Source organism: Dermochelys coriacea, chromosome 13, assembly GCF_009764565.3.
Source record: "Dermochelys coriacea isolate rDerCor1 chromosome 13, rDerCor1.pri.v4, whole genome shotgun sequence".
Taxonomy (NCBI): Eukaryota; Metazoa; Chordata; order Testudines; family Dermochelyidae; genus Dermochelys; species Dermochelys coriacea.
Window position 1 is genome coordinate 32,109,164 of NC_050080.1, and position 26,217 is coordinate 32,135,380.

The 26,217-nt window shown below is 51.2% G+C and overlaps 1 protein-coding gene across 1 annotated transcript in view; it reads left to right on the forward strand.

The window, feature by feature from the left end:
• LOC119842343 (fer-1-like protein 4) overlaps nucleotides 1–26,217 on the forward strand; it is a 112,086-nt gene that overhangs the window by 54,006 nt on the left and 31,863 nt on the right. The window contains exons 23-28 of the mRNA XM_038370338.2: nucleotides 13–147; nucleotides 3,893–4,066; nucleotides 4,379–4,495; nucleotides 6,325–6,486; nucleotides 7,003–7,171; nucleotides 8,755–8,858. Of these exons, the coding sequence (XP_038226266.1) occupies nucleotides 13–147; nucleotides 3,893–4,066; nucleotides 4,379–4,495; nucleotides 6,325–6,486; nucleotides 7,003–7,171; nucleotides 8,755–8,858 (861 nt within the window). The remainder of the gene's footprint in view (nucleotides 1–12; nucleotides 148–3,892; nucleotides 4,067–4,378; nucleotides 4,496–6,324; nucleotides 6,487–7,002; nucleotides 7,172–8,754; nucleotides 8,859–26,217) is intronic.

A 26,217-nucleotide genomic window follows, 5' to 3' on the forward strand; every position in this document is an offset into this window, starting at 1 on the left:
CTCTCCATGCAGACCTTGGAGGAAACCCTGAGCCCATTGTGGAATGAGCTACTTTTATATGATCAGCTGATTATTGATGGGCGGAGAGAGGATTTGAAGACTGAGACCCCCATTGTTGTCATCAATATCTTTGACCATAATAAATTTGTAAGTATAACAGAATGACCCTGGCCCTCTATGTCCATAAGATCAGTGTGTGCAGGAGTCTGGGGAAAGCTGAGGGAATGTCTGTCCAAATACAGGACGTCACATGGACAACTGCACCAATTTGCTCTGCCTCTGCTCCTGTGATTAGTTCTTACCTAGACGGCAGCTGGAAGCTGCAGGGAGGTTGAAGCCGCCAGGAGTGGCTCTCTGGGGAAGGCTTTGATGAGCTTCCCGTTGTCAGTCTGCTCTGGTGGTGCCAAACAGTGGAGTCGTGTGTGTGTGTGTGTGTGTGTGTGTGTGTGTGTGTGTGATGAGTGAAGCCAGCCGAGCTGGCACCAGCCTGGAGAATTGAGGAGCTCGTAGAGGAGAGGATGGTTCACATGCAAACACTGAGCTGGATTCTGGTTTGCAGTCTGGAAAGCAGCCAGACCTGCCAAGCTGCGAATTCCGCTGTGTGGCACAGTTCTAAGTCAGTGCCCAGACAGGCTGCTGCACTGCCCCAGCCCAGCTCAGCTCCTGTGCACAGGAAATGTGGCAGGGGCTTGAGGTCCAGAGGCCCAAAGGCGGAAGTCAGAGCAGGTCTGTAACAGTCTTACCACACCCAGTGTCAGCCCCCCGACTGCCTCAGCTTCCTCCTTCCTTAGTCAAATCACCTCAGCTGGTGCTTTAGGTTACTCTCCCATCTGGGGCCTGCTTTATTAACCTAACGAGAGCAGTTTAACTCCGAGCTAGACTCTCGGCCACCTTCCCCGCAGCTCACTAGGCCCAGCCTGAGTGCCACAGTCCATTTGGTTCCTCTGGGCTCATAATCCCCTTGGAAGGTTTTTTGTGGTTGTGGCTCACTGCAGGTAGCTGCAGCTAAGCCTCTCCCTGTGGCTGGTAGGGACAGCCTCTTTCCCAGCTCTCAATAACCCTTGTATCAGGCCTGGCCCAGGCCTTCCCAGCCCCGATCTTCCCATTTCTCTGAGAGAACAGGCCCCCTCACACATAGCCCTGCCCTGGGCTACTATCCAATGATCTCCGGTCACCTGGCCGAAGCCTGAACCCATCACTTGGGCACCCCACTTGCGGGGATCACTGGACACAGGTGGGGCTGATCCCAGCACACCTTACAAGCCCAGCCCACCCTGTGACAAGCTCTGAACGTGCTCTAACCTCTGCTGCGGCCCGATGATGCAGACCGGCCCTGACATCTGGTTTGGTGCAGCCAAGAATCTGGGCTATTTTTCCCTTACAGACCCGAGTGGAGGTGTCGCAGTCTATTCGTAACACACTGAATGTGACTGTCAAACTGAACCACAGCATGATCATGCTAATATGCGTTTCCCACCATTCCTAGCTGCCTCCGCTGGTGCCAAAGCCCAGCTGTCCCCTCCCAGCTGTCGAAACCTCCTTGAGGTAGCGTAGTTATGTGTCTTCACTACCGAATGCAGCAGCACGATGAAAACTGAAAATGAACAGGCCTTGTAAAATAAACTGAACTCAATATCAAATTAAATCCTATCACAGTCCCAAAAGCCTGTTAACATAATGCTGTTAGGGTTGCAAAGTCCAGCTCTTGAAAGCTAGGAAATGCCAGAACTGGCAACCTGCATTTTGATATGGTCTTTCATTACACGATCACCTACTGTCTTTTTCACAGGACCCTTGTGTCATGCAGTGCACAGGATGGATGGTGCTCAGAGGATGAGTCGGGGTGTGTAACAAAGGAGGCTGTTGTCTGTAGGCCTTGCCTCATTCACACTAGAAGTTGAAAGGTGTATAGGAATGAGGCAGTGGATTGCAGGAAGAAAGGCTGGTCTTGTGGCTAAGGCGGTTGAATGGAGAACTGGAGTCCATCCTTGTCTGTTCCACTGTCTCTCTGTGTGATGTTGGTAAAGTCACTACACCACAATTGTGGCAGGTAGCCACTGTGTGTTCCTCGTTTCGTGGGTGTCCAGCTTGAGACACTTGAGGCTTGATATGCAGACGTGCTGAGTATTCACAGCTGCAGCTGAACTCATCGGGTGCAGTGGATGCTCAGCACCTCTGGCAGTAAGGAAGCGTGGCTGAATGAATGAGCAAAGGGCTGGGCGTCAGGTGGCCCTGAGTCCTGGTCTTGGTTCTGCCACTGATTCTTTGTGTGGCCTTGGCAAGTCACTTTATTTTCCTGGATCAGTTTCCCAATTGTAAAATTGGCCGCACACTGAATACTGAGGATAGAAAGAAACGCTGAACAGGTTCCTGAACACTGTCCATCCTGTGCTCGGAATTGGACATGGAGCATGTGGGAAAAGTAGCATGTGATCACATAACAGAAGCCTGTCTAATAATAATGCAAACACACAAGGGGACTGAATTATGGTGGCCAATTTGGTCATTTCCTAACTTTTGAGGGCTGGACTTTGCAACTTAAATACCCTTAATTTAACATTTTGTGTATGTAAGAATATACATAGATGCATGCATTATCTTACACAGACTGTTTTAATTCTGAAGAGTAGTCACAGGTTTTATTATTTACAGACCATCCTAGATATACAGATAATTTACAGGCAAGGAGACCAGGCCCATACTGTAAATAACTTGAAGTCTAACTCCAGTAGATACAGGGCATGCAATGATTGTTGAAATGCAGGAAGGCAATGCTGCATTGTCAGTGAGAGGAAGGAGTTCCTTGCCTTGTTCTGTATTGCACCCATTTCTGTGGTATCTGGTTACATTTTCCACAGTTCAGATTAGGCCATTAGCATTGCAGATAAGAAGAGCCAATCCCTATGCTCTCCTGAAGCCCTCACCTATAAAGATAAAAAGAGGAAGACTGGGGTTGGTCAGCTAAGTGCCTAGGGTTTTATGGTTCTGTCAGTGGAAAGCCCAGGAAGCAAGGCCGGCTCTAGGATTTTTGCCGCCACAAGCAAAAAAATTTTTGGCTCTCCCCGCTTTTTTTTTTTGTGCCCTCCCCCAACTCTGCCCCTTCCCCAAATCCCCAGCCCCACCTCCTCCCCCGGGCGTGCTGCATTTCCCGCCCCCATTGCTTCCTGCGGCTCCCCTCCGCCGCAGCCCTCCCGCCCTAGCTCACCTCCGCTCTGCCTGCTCCCTTGAACACGCCGCCGCTCTGCTTCTCCCCCCTCCCTCTTAGGTGAGGGAGAGGCAGTGCTTTCAGGGGAGCAGGCGGAGCGGAGGTGAGCGGGGGGGAGCACAGGAAGTAACGGGGGGGTAGAGGAACCTCTCCGTGCCCCAGCTCACCTCCGCTCCACCACCACCACCTCCCCTGAGCGCCGCTGCTCGGCTTCTCCCTCCCAGGCTCTCTGGGCAAAACAGCTGTTTGGCGCGTGGCAAGCCTGGGAGGGAGCGGGGAGAAGCCGAGTGGCGGCGGCGTGCTCAGGGGAGCAGGCGGAGGTGGAGCAGAGGTGAGCTGGGTCGGTGGGGGCACATTTCTAGGGGTGTCATGGCCGGCGCCGGAATGCCGCCCCTAGAAATGTGCCACCCCAAGCACCTGCTTGTTTTGCTGGTGCCTGGAGCCGGCCCTGCCAGGAAGGGAGGTATGGTTTGAGCCCTTTCTGAATGTACGCCCAGTACTGTGTGCCCTGCCTTGGGCTCCCTGCAGCAGTGCGTGGTGGTCAGAGATGGAGAGAGAGTCTTTCCAGTGACTTTGCAGAACTTACACCTGGTGGGGATTCAGCCCATTCTGGCATGTTGTACTGGGACCTGAAATGCTGTGAGAATGCTGAGGCAGTATCCAGTGGCTGCTCCTTCTTGTCTGTAGGGTTCTCCAGAATTCCTTGGCCGGGCCTTTGCTACTCCACAGGTGAAGCTGGTGGATGAACCATACTGCAAACCTGCCCTGCAGTTTTTTGACATTTACAAAGGATCCAGAGCAGCAGGGGAATTAATTGCTACCTTTGAGCTGATTGAGCTGGATTACAGTGGCTACTTGGAGGTAACTGGCTTCTCTGGGGTAGCAGTGTGGTAAGAGGTGCATGGCAACTCGTTCCAGCTGCTTTCTGCTATCTGGGCTGGGCAGATTATCACCTGGGACATGACGCTGGGCTCCCTGCTCTAGCCACATCCTCAAGCAGAGAGGAGCACTCTCATCATAGGAGGGCCCCCCAGTATCAATGGGCAGCAGTGAAGAAGGAGGACAAAGCTGGAGATGGGAGAGATGGGTGGGTAGGTGGGTGAAGGGATGTTGTGGGTCAGGAGAGACGAGCTCCTTAATTTCTGTGTGGCCTGGCCATTTCCTTCTGTCCAGCCTTCAGTGCCCAAAGACGTGGAACCCAAGGAGCCAGACTTCCTGGAGGACCCCTCTTCTGGACGGTTCATTATCCCAGAGGGAATCCGGCCCATCCTCAAAGAATTCCGCATAGAGGTACTGTGGCTTTCAGTAGAGTTCTGAGCAGAGTTTCCTCTGACTGGTACCAGTGCGCCGTGACTTTATGGCGGGGGGTTGGAGAAGGGACTGACACAATGCCTGGGACTCAAACATGCCCGTGCTGCCTCCTCACGCCAGGGACTTTCGCAGGCCAGAAGGGAGTGTGGCTTGGAACTGGGGTGACATCTACCCACCAGCCCTGTCACATTTTGGGGTGCAATCCAGGCCGGAGAGGGGCTGTCATCACCTGCTCTGCATCTTGGGGTGCCTCACAATGCTTTGCTGCTGTATCTCCCACCCTGGGCCCCTCACAAACGGCCAGAGAGCATGCAGGTCACTTCGAGTGTCTGCGTATAGCAGCAGCCTGCCAGCAACCCTCCACCAGCCCTGGTTTCCACTTGCTGGGTGGCCCTAACACACTTCCAGTCCTGGACTTTCCCCAAATGTATGTTCTGCACTCTTCAGCCCTCTCCTCGGCAGTCCAGATATTGGAGATCCCTTGAGCCTTGTAAGGGGTCAATGTACAACAGTTTGCTACCTTAACTGCAGTTACCAAACAATTTAGTTTAAACACACTACTGGATTAGTTTTGATTAAAGAAGAATAGAACAAGTTTATTTAACTACACGGAGAGAGATTTTAAGTGAGTACAAGTATAAGGCATGGAAGTCAGAAATGTTCACAAAAGACATAAAGATAAAGCATTTTCTAGTAACTAAAACTTAACAAATAGACTTGGTTCAAGGTAAAATCCTTACTACATGTTCTCGGTACGAGGGCTGGCCAAATTCTGAGGTCGGAATCCCTCCCAAAGTCCAAAGGCTAGTTCCTTGGTCTTCTCAGGTGAGAGAGAGAGAAAAACCTACCGGGGGTGTTTTTGCCCCTCCCTTCCATACTCTAGTCACCCTTTGCAATGCATTTTCCTGAGTGTCACTAGACAAAGTTCCTTCCAGCTATGAGGATGGAGACACAGGGCTCTCATGGGGAAAGAGCTTCCATGTTGTTTGTTAAAATGAAGATCTATTTGTTCCTGCCCCGCTTCGCTGCCAAAGACTGGCCATGTGACCGGTGATGGTCAATCAATTTTGACGACACCTGGCTAGAGGTGTCAGCTTGTCCTTTGTCTTCGAGAAACTTGTTTACCCCTCCCCAGGCTTGTCTGGTGAACGCATGTCAGTCGCAACTTTAACTTTACATGTCATGTTGCTATATGTGTTTCACCAGTATATTATTGACCAGTGAGTTTAGTTTTCAAATGCTACCTCACAAGACTTATTTTGTACAGAGACGATCACAGTGGTGTGTAGGGTGTGTATACAGTAGTGTGTTGGGTCACAAGCCCCCATTTCATCCAGTATCTCACCTGGAAAGTGTCCCATGTTGTTTGATTAACTCCCGATCACACTGAACAGAGGAGCCTGGCTGTGAGACAGCGCATTGGCTCTCACTCATCTGCCCCCAAATTGCTCTGCTGAGTCTGCCCACCTCCACACCGGCACATTCATTTGCTGTTGATGAAGTGTCTAGTGTTTTCCTCCTGGGAGCGTCTGGGTGGGTGAGGAGCAGCCCTCACTCCTCCTGTGTTGGAAAGAGGGGTCCGACTGCCAGGGACCTGGGAAGGGTTAGCAGATGGTGATGCTGGTTACCTGTGGGGATGAGGGACCATCTGGCAGCTGGACAGGGTGTAGTGAGATTAGTACTGGGGTTAGGTGGGTGGATTGGGGCTGATTGCCACTCTTGGGGGTGAGGGATTGGTGGCTGGGAAGGCGTGTGTGAAGAGTGCTGAGTGCCTAGAGCAGCTGACGCACTTGGCTCCTGCTGTTCAGATCCTGTTTTGGGGCCTGCGAGACTTGAAGCGCGTGAACCTGTTTGAGGTAGATCAGCCACAGGTGATCATCGAATGTGCCGGGAAGAAAGTGGAATCAGAAGTGATCGTGTCATACAAAGAGAACCCCAACTTCAACGAGCTGGTCAAATACGTCAACGTGGTAAGTAGGGAGCAGTGCTCACTGCCAGGGCCTGGGCTGCAATGCTGACACCCCCGCTAGCTCTGGCGTAGGGCCTTAGCGAGGAGGGGAGAGGCAGAGTTTCCAAGGCCCGTGTTTCTGGAGAATGGGCATATACCTGGAGAATGGGTTAAGCCCCAGCTGGGCTCCCCCTCTGGAGAACTGGGGCCCATTAAAAACCAGCTGCTGATGGGAAAGAACTCTCCACAGCATGAATCAATTCAGCCAGCATCAGGGACTGTCTGCTGGCGAGGCATGGGCAGGGCTCTAGTTCAGAACTGAGGTGCTGGGTCCCTGCACTGGTGCTGTCAGGATCTACCTGCATAGGGAGCATCAGGGCTGCTGTGCTAGGGGCTCACCAGGGTGCAGCTGGTGGGAGCGCAGCCCTTATCTGCTAGCTGGACATGAGTGAGCTATAAGCTAGGCTCTGAGCTATCTGCGGGACACTCCCCCCCCCCCCCCGCAGCCCTGGTGACAGTATGAGAGGCTCTTTTGCAGGAGCTCCCGGAGCAGGTGTACCTGCACCCACCCCTAAGCATCTTTGTGGTGGAGCAGCGAGCTTTTGGACGTACCGTGCTGGTGGGGACCCACGTGGTGTCCCATATCATGAAATTTTCTCCCAAAGAGCTGGAGGAGCTGGAGGAGGAGGCAGAAAATCCACCCAAAGGTGAGTTTCCTGGTTTGAACTATGCTATGCAGCCCCCTCACATGGCAGGGTGGCACGGGGCTTTCCACGGCCAAGTGCTGCAGGGGGGAGCGGGACTGTCCCAGCATGCAGCATGAGTGCAGCATTTTCTGCAAGGCTGGCATGTCCCCATTGCCCGTCCCTCACCAGGGCAGTGCAGCAGAGGTGCGATTAGGCACCCCTTGGCTAATCCAGGCAGGGCAAGCTGGGGCAGAATTCAGGTCTGATGGTCTCAAGTGTCTTGCTGTGAGGCCGTGGACTCTCTGTGGTGCTGGCGAGAAGAGTCTGCAGACTGAATTCCTGCAGGAGTAACTCCTCACCCCTCAGACAAGGCTGTTAACCTGTGGTGGGGGCTTCACAAAGTCCCCTTTGGGGCTAGGGATTGTGTTGTGGTGTGAAGCAGAGAGGCTTCCTCCCGTGAGCCTCCTAGTGCTCTCCTGCGTCTCCCAGGATGGTATTCAGAAACACCAGTCCCAAGCAGCCTACTGGGGATGAAGTACAGCCTGCTGGGTTGTAATGCCAGCCCGTGGGGGCAGGTCATGCAGGGTAACACGGTGCGGTGGGGGGTAATACCGGCCCACGTGGGAGGGTCACGCAGGGTAACATGGTGCGGTAGGGGGTAATGCAGGCCCGTGGGGGCAGGTCACGCAGGGTGACATGGTGTGGTGGGGGGTAATGCCGGCCCATAGGGGAGGGTCACACAGGGCAACACAGTGCAGTGGGGGGTAATGCAGGCCTGTGGGGGAGGGTCACACAGAGTAACGTGGTGGGGGGTAATGCTGGGCCATGGGGGAGGGTCACACAGAGTAACACAGTGCGGTGGGGGGTAATGCCGGCCCATGGGGGAGGGTCACACAGGGTAACATGGTGCGGTGGGGGGTAATGCCGGCATGCAGTGACAAATGTGATTGTCTAGCCTGACCTGCATAGCACAGGGCAGAGAATTCTGCTCAGTAATGGCAACTCCTGCAGGCAAGTTCCTGCTCTGTTCAGAGGAGTGACCCACTCGTATGGCAAGGTCTCTGTTCCTCTGCACTGACCTAAGCCTACTGCCTGAGTTGTCCAGGGCAGGCTTTATCTCCTTGCTTGGCTGCCTCTGGCTCAGGGCCAGCGAAGTGTCCAGAGCACCTTTTTCCATTTGCTCCTGTGCGTGAGAGCTGTGGGTGGGGTGTAGGACCCCGAGCAGACCTTTGCTGGCAGATGTTCGCTAAGAGTTTCTGGGCCAGACCTCTCATTACCAAGACCCAAATGTGGGGCGCAGTGTGAGGAGCGCCAAGGGAATGCGAAAGGCAGCAGGACCCCACCCTGCTGTGTGAATGACTCCTGCAGCTTCATGACGACGCCTTTCTGGTGTAAAATTTCAGACTGAAAGTGCGATGGGGGTAACATAGGTAATATGGGGATTACAGGAATGGCATCCCTTGCAGTGAGGCGCACCTGAGAGGTACGTTTATGCCCTTGGCTCAACAGCCATTTGTAATTGGTAATGAGACTTTGGAAGATTAGACAATGAATGAATGATCTTCTTCCTGTTGGAATTCATAGTCTCCATCTTTCTCGCTCAGCACGAAAAGCCTCTGCTCAACCCAACATCTCCCAGACTGTGATCAACATTGGCCTGACTGCAAGCGAAATGGGCAGCAAAGCAAACCCCCTGAATCTGGTGAAGGTAAGTGCAGTGCCATGTTGACACTAACCTTCATGTTACTATTTGAATGGAAATGCTGCTTGCCTGAAATACCCTCTCTGGCTTTGATGTGGATCTTATCTCTAGGTTGTACCCAAGAATAGTAACAGTTCAGAAATGACAGTCATCTTCCCTGTTTCAGTGTTGTCTAGCAGATCATATGACAACATAATTCAGTTTCCGGTATAAGCCTGATTTTGATGGACTGCCCCTCTAATTTCCTCACCCCCCGCCCGCTGTTTCGGCTTGAAATGGCACTTGTCTGGACTCTAGAGAGAATATACGTGGAGAGGAGACGTTGAGGTTAATCCGATGAGGGGTTTCTGGGATATGAGACTTGGAAAAAATTAGTTGTATTTCACTTTCTGAAAAATTCTTCTAGTGTTTATAAAGTCGTAAGTGCCATCTCATTAATGGCTAAGTCTGGAAACTTCTGAGCTGGTCATTCAGTTGCCCTGGATGGGAGTTACCGCAGACAAGCATGGGTGCAACATTTCAGAATCATTTCTGACAGATTTGTATACATCTGAGTACTCAGCCAGGTTCCAGCAGAGTTTCTTTGCTTCCCTGATTGTAATATGAATTGGCTTGGAAAGATGAAGCCTGTGGAAGCTATAAACTCCATCACCATTACCAGTCTGAATCTGGCTGGTCACAGGCTTTCATAGCTGAACTCGATTTCATCAAGCAGGCTAAATACTCCACTGTGGAGTGTTTGATTTGAAAATGTGTTTTTCACTTACATATTTCACTTCCCATTATACCGATAATTCTTGCAGAGTATAGTTTCTGTATCAGAAGAGAATCTGCACCATGGTGCTACATGTCAGATTAGAGATGCCACACCAGCGCCCTCGATCCAAACCCCTCTACATTCAGATGTGGGGAGTGGAAGGGAATTGTACAGCTCTGGCCCATATCTCATTAAGACATAAATAACTTTTTACAAGCTTATCAGTATGTTAAAACAATGCCATTGGAAGGTTATAATTACAATATAACAAAATATAACAAAAGCTGTCGGAAAACCAGAAATTCAGTGCTAAGATTCAGGTTCAAAAAGCAAGGCATTGAAGTCAGGAAATTCATAGTTGGGCTTCCACAAACAGCTTTTGCTCTGATCCATATGATTAGCCACCTTCTGCCTATCCACCAGCAATCTCCCTGCCCCATCTCTTACAGCCATGCGGCACCATGACCTCAGTTACATTCCAATACAAACCAGGATGCCTGAACTACCAAACTGGAACTACTGGAATGATGTCAGGATTGGAGTTACACTGTTATTTATAGAGCACCAAAAGTAAACAAGGTGCTTTACAGACAAGGGATTTGGACCCTGCTTTGTACTGAAAATGTCATCAATTACCATACTGTAGAAATCCCCTTCATACATGGCCCTAGGACCCCAAACACAGACCCCCACTTTATTTCACCAAAATTTCACACATGTAGCCTCCATTCTTCCACATCCACCCTTCAAGATGCATCTTGGGCTTGGCTCAGCTGGGAGAATGCATCCTGTTAGAACACACATTGCGTTAGTCAAGGTATCAGACTGTGTAGATTAGACTTGTGTGTCAAACTGTGTTAGCTGATTGTAGGTTACCAGTAAGTTAACCTGTGTTCTAACTGGATGGCTTTTCCCACTTTAGACAAGCCCCCTGACTGGCCCTTCCAAATATCTGTAACTCTCTGATGTGACTCAGTTGCTGCCACCTAGTGAACAAGAGCACGGGGTCAGAGTTAAGGGTGTTTGGGCAACTTTGCCACTGCATTTCCTGATTTTTCACACTCTTGTTTCAGTAATGACAGCATCCCCATAAACAAACATTCCTTCCATTGTAGAATTTCTAACCTTGCGGAGACTTTGGATCACAGTATTTGGAATAACTTCTAGGGCATCTCACTTCCAATGGGCTGGATTTTCCTGGGCCTTTGTGCGGTAGAATGGAGGTAGCAGGGAGAAATCCAGACCAGTCAGGGGTTGTGCCACTGCCTGTCCTGGAACCCTGAATGCCTTCAAATGTTTGGCTGCTGTAGCTCCCTTGTCTGGGTGCTCCCAGCCAGCAGACAAGCCTGTAAGTCATCCTGGACCAGCAGCTCTGACTCCAGCAGCCTGCTTGCTACACCACAGCCACACTCTGGCCTCCACAAGCCTTGGTTACACCTGGCAAGGTGACCCCTTCTCCCCACCCCGTCCTGAATTTTCCCCAAATCATGTGTTCTTCTTTGAGTGATGGTCCCTATTGTATTCTACTGTGGGTTCTGCATGAGCAGCATGCCTCCAAAGTCAGAGAATTTGAAAGTAATGTCTGTGGTACATGCATGCATCCTGCCTCGCCTCGTGCTTCCAACTGAGGTGTGTGACAAAGTTCCTCCTCTGCCTTGGTGGGTCCTGCGCTTATTGGCGGATTTGCTCGCCTCACAGATTCACGGCAGCCCTCAGTTTGGCTTCTTTTGCTAGTGGCTCAAACCTGCCGTTCACTCAGCTAACCTCATCAGTGGCCAGCATGGGGAAAGGGAGGAGAAGAATCCCTGCAGTCTCTGCTGACCCACTTAGTGGGTCAGGGGATAGGCCAGGGACCTTCCCCTCTGGTGGGACCCACAGTCCAGGTCACCTCCTCTTGTCTCAAATAGGGAGTTGAGGGGGATGGGGGGAACCCGGGCCTGTCCTCTACTCCAGGTTCCAGCCCAGGGCTCTGTGGATTGCAACTGTCTGCAGTGTCTCTTGTAACAGCTGCGTGACAGCTTCAACTCCCTGGGCTACTTCCCCATGGCCTCCTCCCAACACCTTCTTTACCCTCACAGCAGGATCATCCTCCTGAAGCCTGATCACGCTTGTACTCCTCAGTCCTCCAGCAGCACTCCTTCTCACTCCTTGCACACACACATCCCTAACTGATGGAAGGTCCTTTTTAAACCAGGTGTCCTGATTAGTCTGCCTGCCAGAATTGATTCTAGTATGTTCTTAATTGGCTCCAGGTGTCTGAATTAGCTTGCCTGTCTTAATTGGTTCTAGCAGGTTCTTGATTGTTCTAGGGCAGCCCCTGCTCTGGTCACTCAGGGAACAGAAAACTGTTCCTCTGTTGGCCAGTATATTTGCCTTCTACCAGACTCCTGTAGCCCACTGGTCTGGGTCTGTCACAGGTGATAAATGGCAGGGTGGTCTGACCGCCTTTTCAGATCATTTTCAGCACCGCATGGTCTGGGTTGGAACCTCCAGTGTCCTCATCTCTGATATCATTCTAAGTAAACAGCTGTAAATTATTTTATTAATTCTTCTTCGAGTGATTACTCATGTCGATTCCAAGTAGGTGTGTGCACACCACATGCACAGTTGTCGGAAGGTTTTCCCCTTAGCGGTACCCATCGGATCGGCTGTGGAGCCTCCTGGAGTGGCGCCTTCATGGTAGTATATATAGAATCATAGAATATCAGGGTTGGAAGGGACCCCAGAAGGTCATCTAGTCCAACCCCCTGCTCAAAGCAGGACCAAGTCCCAGTTAAATCATCCTAGCCAGGGCTTTGTCAAGCCTGACCTTAAAAACCTCTAAGGAAGGAGATTCTACCACCTCCCTAGGTAACGCATTCCAGTGTTTCACCACCCTCTTAGTGAAAAAGTTTTTCCTAATATCCAATCTAAACCTCCCCCATTGCAACTTGAGACCATTACTCCTCGTTCTGTCATCTGCTACCATTGAGAACAGTCTAGAGCCATCCTCTTTGAAACCCCCTTTCAGGTAGTTGAAAGCAGCTATCAAATCCCCCCTCATTCTTCTCTTCTGCAGACTAAACAATCCCAGCTCCCTCAGCCTCTCCTCATAAGTCATGTGCTCTAGACCCCTAATCATTTTTGTTGCCCTTCGCTGTACTCTTTCCAATTTATCCACATCCTTCTTGTAGTGCGGGGCCCAAAACTGGACACAGTACTCCAGATGAGGCCTCACCAGTATCGAATAGAGGGGAACGATCACGTCCCTCGATCTGCTCGCTATGCCCCTACTTATACATCCCAAAATGCCATTGGCCTTCATGGCAACAAGGGCACACTGCTGACTCATATCCAGCTTCTCGTCCACTGTCACCCCTAGGTCCTTTTCCGCAGAACTGCTGCCGAGCCATTCGGTCCCTAGTCTGTAGCGGTGCATTGGATTCTTCCATCCTAAGTGCAGGACCCTGCACTTATCCTTATTGAACCTCATTAGATTTCTTTTGGCCCAATCCTCCAATTTGTCTAGGTCCTTCTGTATCCTATCCCTCCCCTCCAGCGTATCTACCACTCCTCCCAGTTTAGTATCATCCGCAAATTTGCTGAGAGTGCAATCCACACCATCCTCCAGATCATTTATGAAGATATTGAACAAAACGGGTCCCAGGACCGACCCCTGGGGCACTCCACTTGACACCGGCTGCCAACTAGACATGGAGCCATTGATCACTACCCGTTGAGCCCGACAATCTAGCCAGCTTTCTACCCACCCTATAGTGCATTCATCCAGCCCATACTTCCTTAACTTGCTGACAAGAATGCTGTGGGAGACCGTGTCAAAAGCTTTGCTAAAGTCAAGAAACAATACATCCACTGCTTTCCCTTCATCCACAGAACCAGTAATCTCATCATAAAAGGCGATTAGATTAGTCAGGCATGACCTTCCCTTGGTGAATCCATGCTGACTGTTCCTGATCACTTTCCTCTCCTCTAAGTGCTTCAGGATTGATTCTTTGAGGACCTGCTCCATGATTTTTCCAGGGACTGAGGTGAGGCTGACCGGCCTGTAGTTCCCAGGATCCTCCTTCTTCCCTTTTTTAAAGATGGGCACTACATTAGCCTTTTTCCAGTCATCCGGGACTTCCCCCGTTCGCCACGAGTTTTCAAAGATAATGGCCAAGGGCTCTGCAATCACAGCCGCCAATTCCCTCAGCACTCTCGGATGCAATTCGTCCGGCCCCATGGACTTGTGCACGTCCAGCTTTTCTAAATAGTCCCTAACCACCTCTATCTCTACAGAGGGCTGGCCATCTCTTCCCCATTTTGTGATGCCCAGCACAGCAGTCTGGGAGCTGACCTTGTTAGTGAAAACAGAGGCAAAAAAAGCATTGAGTACATTAGCTTTTTCCACATCCTCTGTCACTAGCTTGCCTCCCTCATTCAGTAAGGGGCCCACACTTTCCTTGGCTTTCTTCTTGTTGCCAACATACCTGAAGAAACCCTTCTTGTTACTCTTGACATCTCTTGCTAGCTGCAGCTCCAGGTGCGATTTGGCCCTCCTGATATCTTTCCTACATGCCCGAGCAATATTTTTATACTCTTCCCTGGTCATATGTCCAACCTTCCACTTCTTGTAAGCTTCTTTTTTATGTTTAAGATCCGCTAGGATTTCACCATTAAGCCAAGCTGGTCGCCTGCCATATTTACTATTCTTTCGACTCATCGGGATGGTTTGTCCCTGTAACCTCAACAGGGATTCCTTGAAATACAGCCAGCTCTCCTGGACTCCCTTCCCTTTCATGTTAGGACCCTGCTGACCCACTGCCTCTTCGGTCCCTTCTTGCCACCAGTGACGGTCGCTGGAGCAGCTTCTCTCTTGCGAACAGCAAGCAATCCCGTAGTGGACTTTCATTCAGTGTTACCTGTGAATAGTTAAAATCTTATAATTAGTATAAATAATTAGTATAAATATATGGTTAGTTTAGATAAGTTTCAGTTGTGGGTCACCCACCCATCTTGTTTCTCCTCCCGGGGACTGGGGCATGTCTCGGTCTTAGGGTTTAAGCCATGCGGGTCCTGCCTGAAGCCTATGCCAAAGGGAGACCCACATGACTCCTGTCTGACGTGCCTGGAAGAGGCACACCGAACAGACAAGTGCAAAATCTACAAAGGCTTCAGACCAAGGACCAAAAAGGAGAGGGACTTTAGGCTGAAACTGCTGCTTGTGGGGTCAGCCCTTTGTTCACAGCCAGCCCAGGTGGCGTCCAACCCCAAGCCTGGCACTTCGGTGCAGGGCGCACCAGTCTTGGTAAGGGAGGCCATGGCGCCAAGAAAGGACTTGGCTCCAAGGACCCCTGGCACCACCATTCCCCAGTGCCAAAGACCTCCTCCAGTGCAAGTGCCCATCATTGCTCCCATTTGTCGGTGCCACACAAGAAGAAGGAGGTCAGAGAGCGCTCTCCCACTAAAGTAGTGGAGCGAGCAGGTACCAGCAGGGTGTGTTCCACATCGGGACACCCGGCTCCAACTCTGCCAGCACCATTGACTCCAGCCTCGCAGGGAGGTCTGTCGAGTTCGGTTCTCGTGGACTCCCCGGTGCGGGAGTGTCGGGAGGATGACATAGACCTTCCTTCCACTCTGGACACCTTTGAGGTGGCTAGGGACCTAATAGCGATGACGGCACAGTCCCCAGCACTGGTGCTGCAGAGAGGCGCTGTGCCCTCGAGAGGCAAGCCGACAATAATGTGGCACCACTTGCCCTCACCTCGGCACCGCTCCCCGACACTATCTTTGTCTGCACTGCCCTGGTTTCCAAGGTCGGAGTATTCATCGGAGTCAGAGGCAGAGTCGTATGTCTCTAGGTGGAACTGGCACCTTTCCTGGCACCGTTCCCGGCACCACTTGAGGCAAGAAGAAGGGCAGCCACTACATGTGATGTCCTGGCCTCTGCGGTGGCAGGTGCCAGCTCTGTGGCCCTTCTGGACCCCATGGGCCTACCACCAAGCCCAAAGGCTGGGGTTCAGATCCCTGTCATTGGCTTCAGAGGCTTGGGTCTATCCATCGTTGACTTTGGTAGCCCGGGAACCTCCGCGAGGGCAGGCAGGTACCAATGGGCACGCAGGTTGTTGCCGAGAATGCTGCGGGACCTGGCACCACACAAGGTATCTTGATGCAGGGGGATCCACGTGAACCAGAGGGGCAGGAGGATCCATTGCTCCCGCAGGCATCATCCTTATCCTCCCCAGATGACGCTGTGGCGGGTACCTCCACCACACTGCCTGCCACGGACACCAGGACACACCAGGACCTGCTCAGGAGTCAGGGTCAGAACCTAGACATGCAGGCGGAGGAGGTCTCAGAGGAGACTGATCCCATGCAAGACATTCTGGTTCCTGAGAGCCCTTTGAGAGTGGCTCTGCCCCTCATTAAAACTATCCAGAACACCACTAAGGTGCTGTGGCAAACACGCGCCTCTATTCCCCCCATGGCGAAAGGGGTAGAGCGGAAATATTTTGTGCCATCCAAAGGATATGAGTACTTGTTTACCCACCATCAGCCGGATACTCTGGTGGTAGAGACGGCCAACCGGAAAGAAAGACAGGGACAACTGGGGCCGACCCCTATGTCCAAAGAGGTGAAGAAGCTAGATCTCTTCGGTAGGAAGGTGAATTCTACTGCAGGACTCCAGCCTTACATATTCAACCAGCAGGCGGTCCTGAGCCCCTATAGCTACAATTCCTGGAACACATTGTCTAAGTTCCAGGAACAGCTACCAGTGGACTCCTGCTCCGAATTTGCGGCTGTCCCGGAGGAGGGCACGGAAGTTGGGAGGACCTCCCTACAGGCCGCCTTGGGCTCCGCGGACTCAGTGACTTGGACTATGGCAACCGCGATAGCCATGAGATGCAGCTCTTGGCTTCAAGTCTCGGGACTCCTGCATGAAGTCCAAAACACCATCCAGGACTTGCCTTTTGATTGTTCAGGACTCTTTTCAGAGCAAACAGACACTAGGCTCCACAGCCTGAAGGACTCATGGGCAACTGTTAAGTCCCTTGAGCTTCATACGCCAGCCCCACAGAGAAAGCCTCAACCCACCCCTTATTTCTACTCGGCTCCTCTCAGGCAGGACTATAACAGGAAGCAGGGCAGGAGTAACAGGAGGAGGCCCTCTCAGTTCTCTTCTATCAGGGTCAGGGCGCAGCAAAGCAGCCCTCAGCCTCTAAACCAAACTTTTAAAGGTGCACCCAGGGGCGACGTACTAGTCCAAATCCTGGATCCTTCGCCTCCCTTTGTGAATCATCTATCCCATTTCTACTGTGCCTGGGCTGAAATAACCTGATGGGTCTTGAGCACAGTAGAATTGGGATATTCTCTCCAATTCTGTTCCCTCCCGCCTTTCCACCCACCATCCCCGTCCCTCTTCGGAGACCCTTCTCATGAGCAACTTCTAGTGCAGAAGGTGCAAATGCTCCTACAACTTGGGGCAGTAGAGGAGATCCCTCTGCAGTTCAGGGGCAGGGGGTTCTACTTCCAATATTTTCTAATCTCCAAGGCCAACGGTGGGCTCAGGCCTATTTTAGACTTGCGAAACCTAACAGATTAATGAAGAAGTTGAAATTCTGCATTGTCTCCCTGGCTTCCATCATTTCCTCCCTGGATCCAGGGGACTGGTATGCCACCCTTGACTTGGAGGACACGTACTTTCATGTGTCCATAATCCCGACCCACAGACGGTTCCTCTGCAACATTCACCATTGGTTCACAGTCCTTCCCTTCAGCCTCTCAGCGACCTCTTAGGTGTTCACCAAGTGCATGGCAATTGTGGCGGCCTTCCTACGGAAGCATCGGGTGCAAGTATTCCCATACCTAGCCGATTGGCTAATCAAGGACCGCTCCCGGGCTCAAGTAGAAGACCATGTGAGCCTGGTGCAGACAACATTCCTCCAGCTCTGCCTCCTCCTGAATGTGGCGAAGTTGACCATAACTCCCACTCAAAGGATAGAGTTCATCAGAGCTTCCCCTGGACTCCAGTCAGGCCAGAACATTCCTCACGGAATCCCGGTTCCTCACCCTGAGATCCTCTATGAGGCACTCATGGAAGATTCCCCACCATAATGGCAAGAAATTGCCTAAAACTGCTCAGGTACACGGCGACTTGCACGTACGTGGTACAGAATGCCAGGCTGTGGCTCTGTCCCCTTCAGGCGTGGCTAGCCCGAGTGTACAGGCCAAACTGAGACCACCTAGACAGACTGGGCATGATGACTCCTCAGGTCCTCAAATCCCTCCAGTGGTGGCTCGACTCACAAACAGTATGTGTGGGAATACCTTTCTTCAAACCTCAGCCCTCGCTGTCACTAGTCACAGATGCATCCTCAATGGGATGGGGAGCACACCTAGTTGGACTCAGGACTCAAGGTCTATGGTCCCAGGCAGAGCTTTTGCTGCATATCAAAGTCAGGGAGCAGCGTGCTGTGCGCCTCACTTGCCAGATATTTCAAATCCATCTACAGGGCAGATGTGTATCGATATTGACAGACAATACCACAGCGATGTTCTATATAAACAGATGATGGTGTTCGCTCCTCTCCCCTGTGTCAGGAAGCCATGCAGGACTTCTGCATCACCCGCTCGATACACTTGGAGGCATCATATCTTCCAGGCTCGCAGAACAAACTGGCCGATCATCTCAGCAGGTCTTTTCACAGGTCGGAGTGGTCTTTCCGCCCAGATGTCAGGATCAACAAAGGTGGGGCTCTCCCCAGATAGCCCTGTTCGCAACATGAAGCAACAGGAAATGTCAGCAATTCTGCTCCTTTCTGAATCACAGCCCAGGCTTGCTTTCTGATGCCTTTCTCCTCCCTTGGAAGGGGTGCTTTTCCCGCTTATCCACAAAGTTCTCCTAAAGGTCCAAAGAGAGGGCACATCAATAATCTTGATAGTACCAGTGTGACCCCATCAGCACTGGTTCACCATGATGTTAGACCTATCAGTGAACGCACCTATAGCCCTGCCCCTGGTCTCAGACTTGATCATGTAGGATCATGGCCACCTCCAGCACCCCAACATGGAGTCTCTCAACCTCACGGCATGGAAACTCCTGGTTAAACCCGTTAGAGCCTGAATGCTCGGATTCAGTTAGGGAGGTCCTCCTAGGCAGTAGGAAGCCCTTCACTTGGGCCACTTATCTGGCTAAGTGGAAGAGGTTTTTGATTTGGTTTGTACAGAAGAGCACTCCTCCATTGCAGTCATTGATTCCCTTCATTCTTTCCTTTCCCTTGATTCCCATTCATTGATCCCAATCCATTGATTCCGTTCTCAGGACTATTACTTCTCCTAAAACAGCAGGATCTGGTGGTGGTGTCAATCAAGGTGCACCTGGCTGCGATTTCAGCTTTCCACCCTAGCTCAGCGGGCCGCTCAGTATTCACTAACCCCATGGTTGGCCACTTCCTCAAAGGGCTAGATAGACTGTACCCGCAAGTAGGAAGCTGATTCCCACATGGGATCTCAACCTGATGCTCTCCAGGCTGATGGGCCCTCCCTTCGAGCCCATAGCAATGTGCTCTCTCCTTTACCTTTCTTGGAAGGTGGTGTTCCTAGTGGCTATAAAGTCAGCCAGGAGGGTGTCTGAGCTCAGGGCCCTGACGTCCGAGTCCCCTTATACCGTGCTTTATAAGGACAAAGTGCAGTTATGACGACACCCAGCATTCCTCCTGGAGGTAGTTTCACAATTTCATGTGAATCAGGACATCTTTCTTCCAGTGTTCTGCCCTAAGCTGCATGCTAATGACAGGGTACACATGCTCCATTCCCTGGATGTCAGACCGGCGTTAGCTTTTTACATTGAGTGGACCAAGCCATTTAGAAAGTCTACACAGCTCTTCATCGCAATTGCTCAGTGAATGAAAGATCTCCCTGTCTCATTCCAAAGGATCTCGTCATGGATCCCACCCTGTATCAGGGTGTGCTATGACCTAGCAAAGATACCAGCCCCAGCATTAACAGCGCACTCCACAAGAGCACAAGCTTCATCTGCAGCGTTCCTGGTGCAGGTCCCTATCCAGGACATCTGCAGGGCGGTGACATGGTCGTCTGTTCACACCTTTACGTCACACTATGCCATCTCTCAGCAGGCTAGAGATGATGCCGCATTTGGTAGAGCCATGCTACAGTCTGTAACTCAGTGAACTCTGACCCCTCCGGGGGACTGCTTGGTCCATTCCATGCCCTCCTGCTTCCCCTCTGTCAGAGTATCCGGTAAGAAGGAATTGAAGAGGCAGGGGGTCGGCAGGGACCTATATACACCGCCATGAAGGTGCCACTCCAGAGGGCTCCACAGCCCATCTGACTGGTACTGCTAGTGGAAAAATCTTCCAATGACTGTGCACGTGCACACCTACTTAGAATGGACGTGAGCAACAGATCTCAAAGAACCTCAGTTACGAAAGGTAGGTAACAGTTTTTTCTTAGATAACTTATAGATTAGTAGTTCTTAGCAGTTTTAATAGTTTTTAGTACCTTTAGTACTTTTAGAGTAGATTAAGGGGTTCCCCCGCCCCCTGTATCCCAGTGGGTATCAGACTATGTCCTGAACTCTCGGGTTCAAACTCTGTGCCTCCTGCCTGCGATCCTTCTCGGTCAGAGACGACTATCAACACTGCCTCTACTGCCTGGGAGAAGCTCACATTGCAGCTTGGTGCAGTATCTATTAGTCCTTCCCCAGCTGTACCCAAGAAGGGTGGGCACTTTGTCTCCATAAATATCTCATAGAGATGGCCATGAGACCCCAATCAGACCCAGACCCCTGAACAATGTCCCTCCCTTCCCCCGCGTACATTGGCCTGAATCAGCAAGGAGTGCTCCTCTTGCTACAAAGTCCAACTTCAGTGCTGGAGAATCCATCCCTACAGACCCCATGGCAGAGCCTAGTCGGGACATTCGGAAGCATTCCCCATAAGCATGGGACTAAGTCTTCCCTTTCAAAAAATCATACGCTCCATCCACCAGCTCTGCCCTTGAGGACTTGGTATGTCCTAAGTCCCTTAGGCATGAGAAGAAAGCCCAGAAGCATTGGGTTCCACTGGCTCCAGACTGGGCTCTGTTGGTACCACTGTCATTGGCTCCTCACAAGACCCATGACCCTCCAGCACCAGTGAGGACTGACCACCGCTGGATACCATCTTTGGCACCAATGGCCCAAACAGAAAGAGAATCTCTCTGACACCTGGGAGATCCAGATTCGTGGCTGTGCTACAAGACGTTTTCACTCTCCTGGATCCAGAATCCCCCTCTCCATCAGGGACCTTATATCTCCTCTGAGTGACCCCCGGCAGTGTGGAGCTTATTGCCCCTCCATACACAGCATATGCCTCTCCAGCAGCACTGACAGTACCACTGCTGGAGCCCGAACCCGCATTTTCTTCCTCAAGAGATTCGGATCCACTGGAAGAACCATCTCTCCTGTACCACTCCTATCCTTTTCCCAGGAGACCTGCACGATCCTGGGAGCAATGTGCCCCAGGAGCCACTAGATCCCATACCATGGGGACTCTACTACCGAGACTCTATGGACTCTTTTATCCCTTCTACTGGCCAAATTGGAGACCATGTGAACAGTACTCTCCTCCAGAATCCATCCTCTCCAACAGGGAGTCACCACCTGCTTCCCCTCCAAGAGAACCACTGAACTTGCCCCCAGATCTGATGACAGGAGAAATACTGTGCTCCAGTTCTGGCAGTTCCACCGGAACCGACTAGATTTACATAATTATTGCCAGACGAAGCAGTGACCTCAGTATCCCCTCAGGATGACCTTAAACAATCTCATGACCGGCTTCACAGAGTTGCCAGGGAACTTCAGATCCCATTATAAGAAATCCAAGACTCTCAGCACAAGCTCTTGAATATCCTCCATGCCTTGGCACCTATGAGAATTGCCCTGTCGGTCAATGAGGCCATACTAAGACAGTACAGCATACCCTCAACTTCTGTGCTTTTACCCCCAAAGGTGTGGAGAGACTGTATTATGTGCCAGCCAAGGGCTCAGAATTTCAATTCTCACACCCAGCTCCCAATTTGCTGGTAGTCAGGCTGCTTCAGAGAGATCCAAGAAGCAACATCCTTGATCTATGTCAACAGATGAAGAGGGAAAAGGCTTAGACCTACTGGGAAGAAAGGTTTCCTCCTCCCCTGGTTTACAATTCTGGATAGCCAGTTATCAAGCCCTATTGGCTAAATAAGACTTCCTTAACTATGCTAAGTTTGAGGAATTCATCAACAGTCTTTCACAGCAGGACTGTGACTGTCACAGCAGGACTGGGCCCGTTTCCAAGCTCTTATTGAGGAAGGTAAACTAATAGCCAGAACTGCCCTCCAGTCTGCAGTTGATTTGGCCAGTACTACCTGTAGGCCATGGCTACAGTCATTGTCACGTGAAGGGAGTCCTGAATGCATGCCTCCCAGATTCCCCAGGGAGGTCCAGAACATCATTGAGGACCTTCCCATCAATGAATTACACCTATTCAGTGAGAAGACAGATGAGTCCCTACATACCCTAAAGGACTCTAGGGCCACCCTTTGTTCTCTGGGCATCTACACACCTGCCTCTCAGAGGAGGTTTCAACACTAGTCAACCACTCAATGGTATAGGTATCAACAATTTTATCATCGGAGAACGAACAAACCACCACATAAAAAGCAAAAGGTTGAAAGATCCCAATTTCCCATGCCTTCTGCACCAGCCTTGACATCTCAATCCCAACCCCCGATCTCTTTTTGATATGAGCTCAAGAGCTGTGAACCACTGAGCCTAACACCTCATGACCCCACTACTCCATTCGGGGTCACCTAGCACTCTTTTTTGACACTTGGAGTGTGATAACAATGGTCAAGTGCATGCTGAATGTCATCCCCTGTGGCCATACGATTCAGTTTGTAATGCTACCTCCTCTAAAACCTCCTTACCCAGCCTCTTTGGGGCCACTCTCATGACAGCAACCTCACTCACGAGGCGAGTTCCTTACTGCAGCAAGGAGCAACAGAGGACATTCCTCCATAATACCGGAGCACAGGTTTTTACTTGATCTACTTCCTGATACCCAAAAAGAAGGGAGAGTAGAGACCAGTCTGTGGCCTCTGTCACCTCAACTGCTTCATCCACTATCTCAAATTTTGCATGGTCACATTGGCAGTGATAATTCTATCATTAGAAAAAGGCACATGGTTCACAGCTCTTGATATGAATAATGCCTGCTTTTACATTGATATTCATCCCGCCAACAGATTTATGGTAGGATTGCACCATTTCCAGTTCAGGGTACTACCCTTTGGGATACTCCAGTACTACCCTTCCAGTACTACCCTTCAGGATAGCTACCACCCCTAGGGTATTTACCAAGGTCTTTTCAGTGGTAGCTGCTCATGTCAGAGCTTGTTTTTCCATACCTTAACAACTGGCTCCTCGCCACCAGATCCTGCCAAGAGGCGTACACATCAACGTCTATGATGCTCCGCCTCCTTTCCTCACTGGGAGTCAGTGTAACCATCGAAAAATCTGTGCTCGCCCCCCTTTGGACTTAATCAGAGCAACCTTGAACTCTGTCATCGCACAGGCATATTTGTCCACAGACAGGTTCCAGACTATGACCAAGATCATAGCTCACATAATGAGCAATCCTCAAGTAACAGCCAAGACATATCTGTCCCTACTCGGCCACATGGCCTCCTGCACCTATGTCACTCCATTTATGAGACTCCACCTTCATTGTCTTCAAGCATATCTACTGTCAGTGTATTCACCGAGCTGCCACTCCTTGAACCTTCTGCTCAGGGTCCCTGCCAAGGTTCTGTCTTCCCTCCTATGGTGGACAAATCCTTATCACATATGAATAGGTGTCCCCTTCATTCCCTTTTCTCCGGAGAAGACTATCATTACCAACACGTCCCTCATAGACTGGGGAGTTCATATGGGTAACCACACGACACATGGGTTAGAATGCACATTAATGTTCTGAAACTTCAGGTAGTAAGAATTGCATGTGAATTCTTTCCTCCATTCATCTGCTTTCACCATGTCCTGATAATGTCAGATAACACTACAACTGTATTCTTCAGCAACAAGCAAGGGGGAGCAAAATCTGTCTCCCAGTGCACAGAAGCAGTTGGCCTCAGGAACTGGTGCCTCAGCAGTCAGATCACCCTATCTGCAGCCTACCTTCTTAAGAAACGGAATGTGCCCACAGACTCCCTCAGCAGACCCTTTGTGATCAGTCAGGAGTGGGAGCTCCATGGCGGGTGCTACGTGACATTTTCATGCAATGGGAAACCCCAGCCAGAGATCTATTCGCTTCTCAGACTACCCCCAAGTGCAACACATACTGCTCCAGAGGACCCCTTGGTTATCACTCCCAGGGCAATGCTCTCCTTCTCTCCTGGTAGGGCCAGCTCAGTCTGCTTTCCTCCTGCTACAACTCCTACAATGAGTGCTGCACAAGATCCAACAAGACAGGGTGATGATCATCCTGATTGTCCCCTTCTCACCCAGACAGATCTGGTTCCCCAACCTCTTGTGCATGTCGGCTCACCCACCAATTACCATTCCAACATTCCCTGAGCTCCTGACCCAGTGCAATGGCACAATCAAACACCCCAATCCACAACTACTCCACTGCAGGGCATGGTATTTGGAGGGGCATCATCTCTAGAACATGCATGCTCCTCAGCCATGCAGGACATCCTCTCTAATAGCAGAAAGGACTCTAGTAGAAAATGTTACCTGGGTAAATGGAGATGATTCTCTTCCTGGACCCAGTGAAGAAGTGTGTCACCAGACACTGCAGACATTCCCCTCATCTTAGACTATATCCTGTCTTGAAAGACATTAGGTCTATTCATCAGCTCTCTAGGAGTCCACCTAGCAGCCAGCAGTGCATTCCATCCTCCTACTAAGGGTCACTCTATTTTTGCACACCCACTAACCAATCGACTCTGGAAAAGCCTCCTATGAACCTTTCCGTCTTCTCAAAAGATCACAGCCCAGTGGGACCTGAATCTTGTTCTCTTGGTTCTAACGAGCCCCCCTTGAAGCCTTTAGCCACTTGTTCCATGTCCCTTTTATCCATGAAAGTCACCTTCCTTGTGGTCATCACTTCAGCAAGAAGGGGCGGTGAACTCAGAGTTGTGATGGCAGACTCTCCATTCCCTGTGTTCCACAAAGATAGTTTCCTTACACCTACACCCCAAATTTATCCCTAAAGTAGTTTCAGAGTTTCACCTTAATCAATCCATTCACTTGCCTGCTGCCCCGAGCGCTCCCCCAAGGCAATTTACAATGGCCCAGGGCCCCAGCAACGCAGCGGAGTGGAGCAGTGTCTTCCTGCTCACTCCATGTGTCTGCTGGTCCCTCCCTGCGGCCCCCGCCCCAAGCGCCCCTGTGGCCAATGGACAGTGCCTGGGGGCAGCAGCGTGCGGAGGCCCCCTGGTCTGCCCCACCTTGGAGCCCCAGGTAAGCTCCACACCCCCCACCCCTCTCCCAGAGCCTGCCCCCCTCTTCCCACCCCCCCCTCTGCCCCCAAATTCCCTCCCAGAGCCTGCACCCCCTCCCCATATACCCCCTCCTACCCCCAAACTCCCTCCCCGAGCCTGCACCCCCTCCCCACACTCCCCAGCCCCCAAACTCCCTCCCAGAGCGTGCACCCCCTTCCCACACACCCCCTCCCACCCCCAAACTCCCTCCCAGAGCCTGAACCTCTCCCCCCCAACTCCCTCCCAGAGTCTGGAACCCCACCCCTCTCCTCCTGCATCCCTGCCCCAGCCCAGAGCCTGCACCCAGCACCCAAACTCCATCCTAGATCCTGCACCCCAGACCCCCTCCCCAACCCAAACTCCCTCCCAGAGCCCAACCTCTCACCCCTTCTGCACCCAAACTCCTTCCCAGAGCCTGCACCCCAATCCCTTACCCCGGACCTTCTCCCCCATCCAAACTCCCTCCCAGAGTAGGTGACCAGATAGCAACTGTGAAGAAATGGGGCAGGGATGGGGGGTAATAGGCACCTATACAAGAAAAAGTCACAAAAAACGGGACTGTCCCTATAAAAATGGGACATCTGGTCACCCTACCCCAGAGACTTAGGCAGGTGGGGGGGCAGAGTTTGGACGGCATGAGTGACGTTATTGCCCTGCTGGGAGAATTTGAGGACTAGCACTGGCCCTAAGGTAAATTGCGTTTGAGACCCCTGCTCTACATACTGATCAATTTTATTATACTTCTATAATCCTACAATTTAACTCCATTTAGCATACAATGATTATATATAACATGTTAGTGAATCATAGAATCATAGACCATCAGGGTTGGAAGGGACCTCAGGAGGTCATCTAGTCCAATCCCCTGTTCAAAGCAGGACCAATCCCCAACTAAATCATCCCAGCCAGGGCTTTGTCAAGCCTGACCTTAAAAACCTCTAAGGAAGGAGATTCCACCAGCTCCCTAAGTAACACATTCCAGTGCTTCACCATCCTCCTAGTGAAAATTTTTTTCCTAATATCCAACCTAAACCTCTCCCACTGCAACTTGAGACCATTGCTCCTTGTTCTGTCATTTGCTACCACTGAGAACAGTCTAGATCC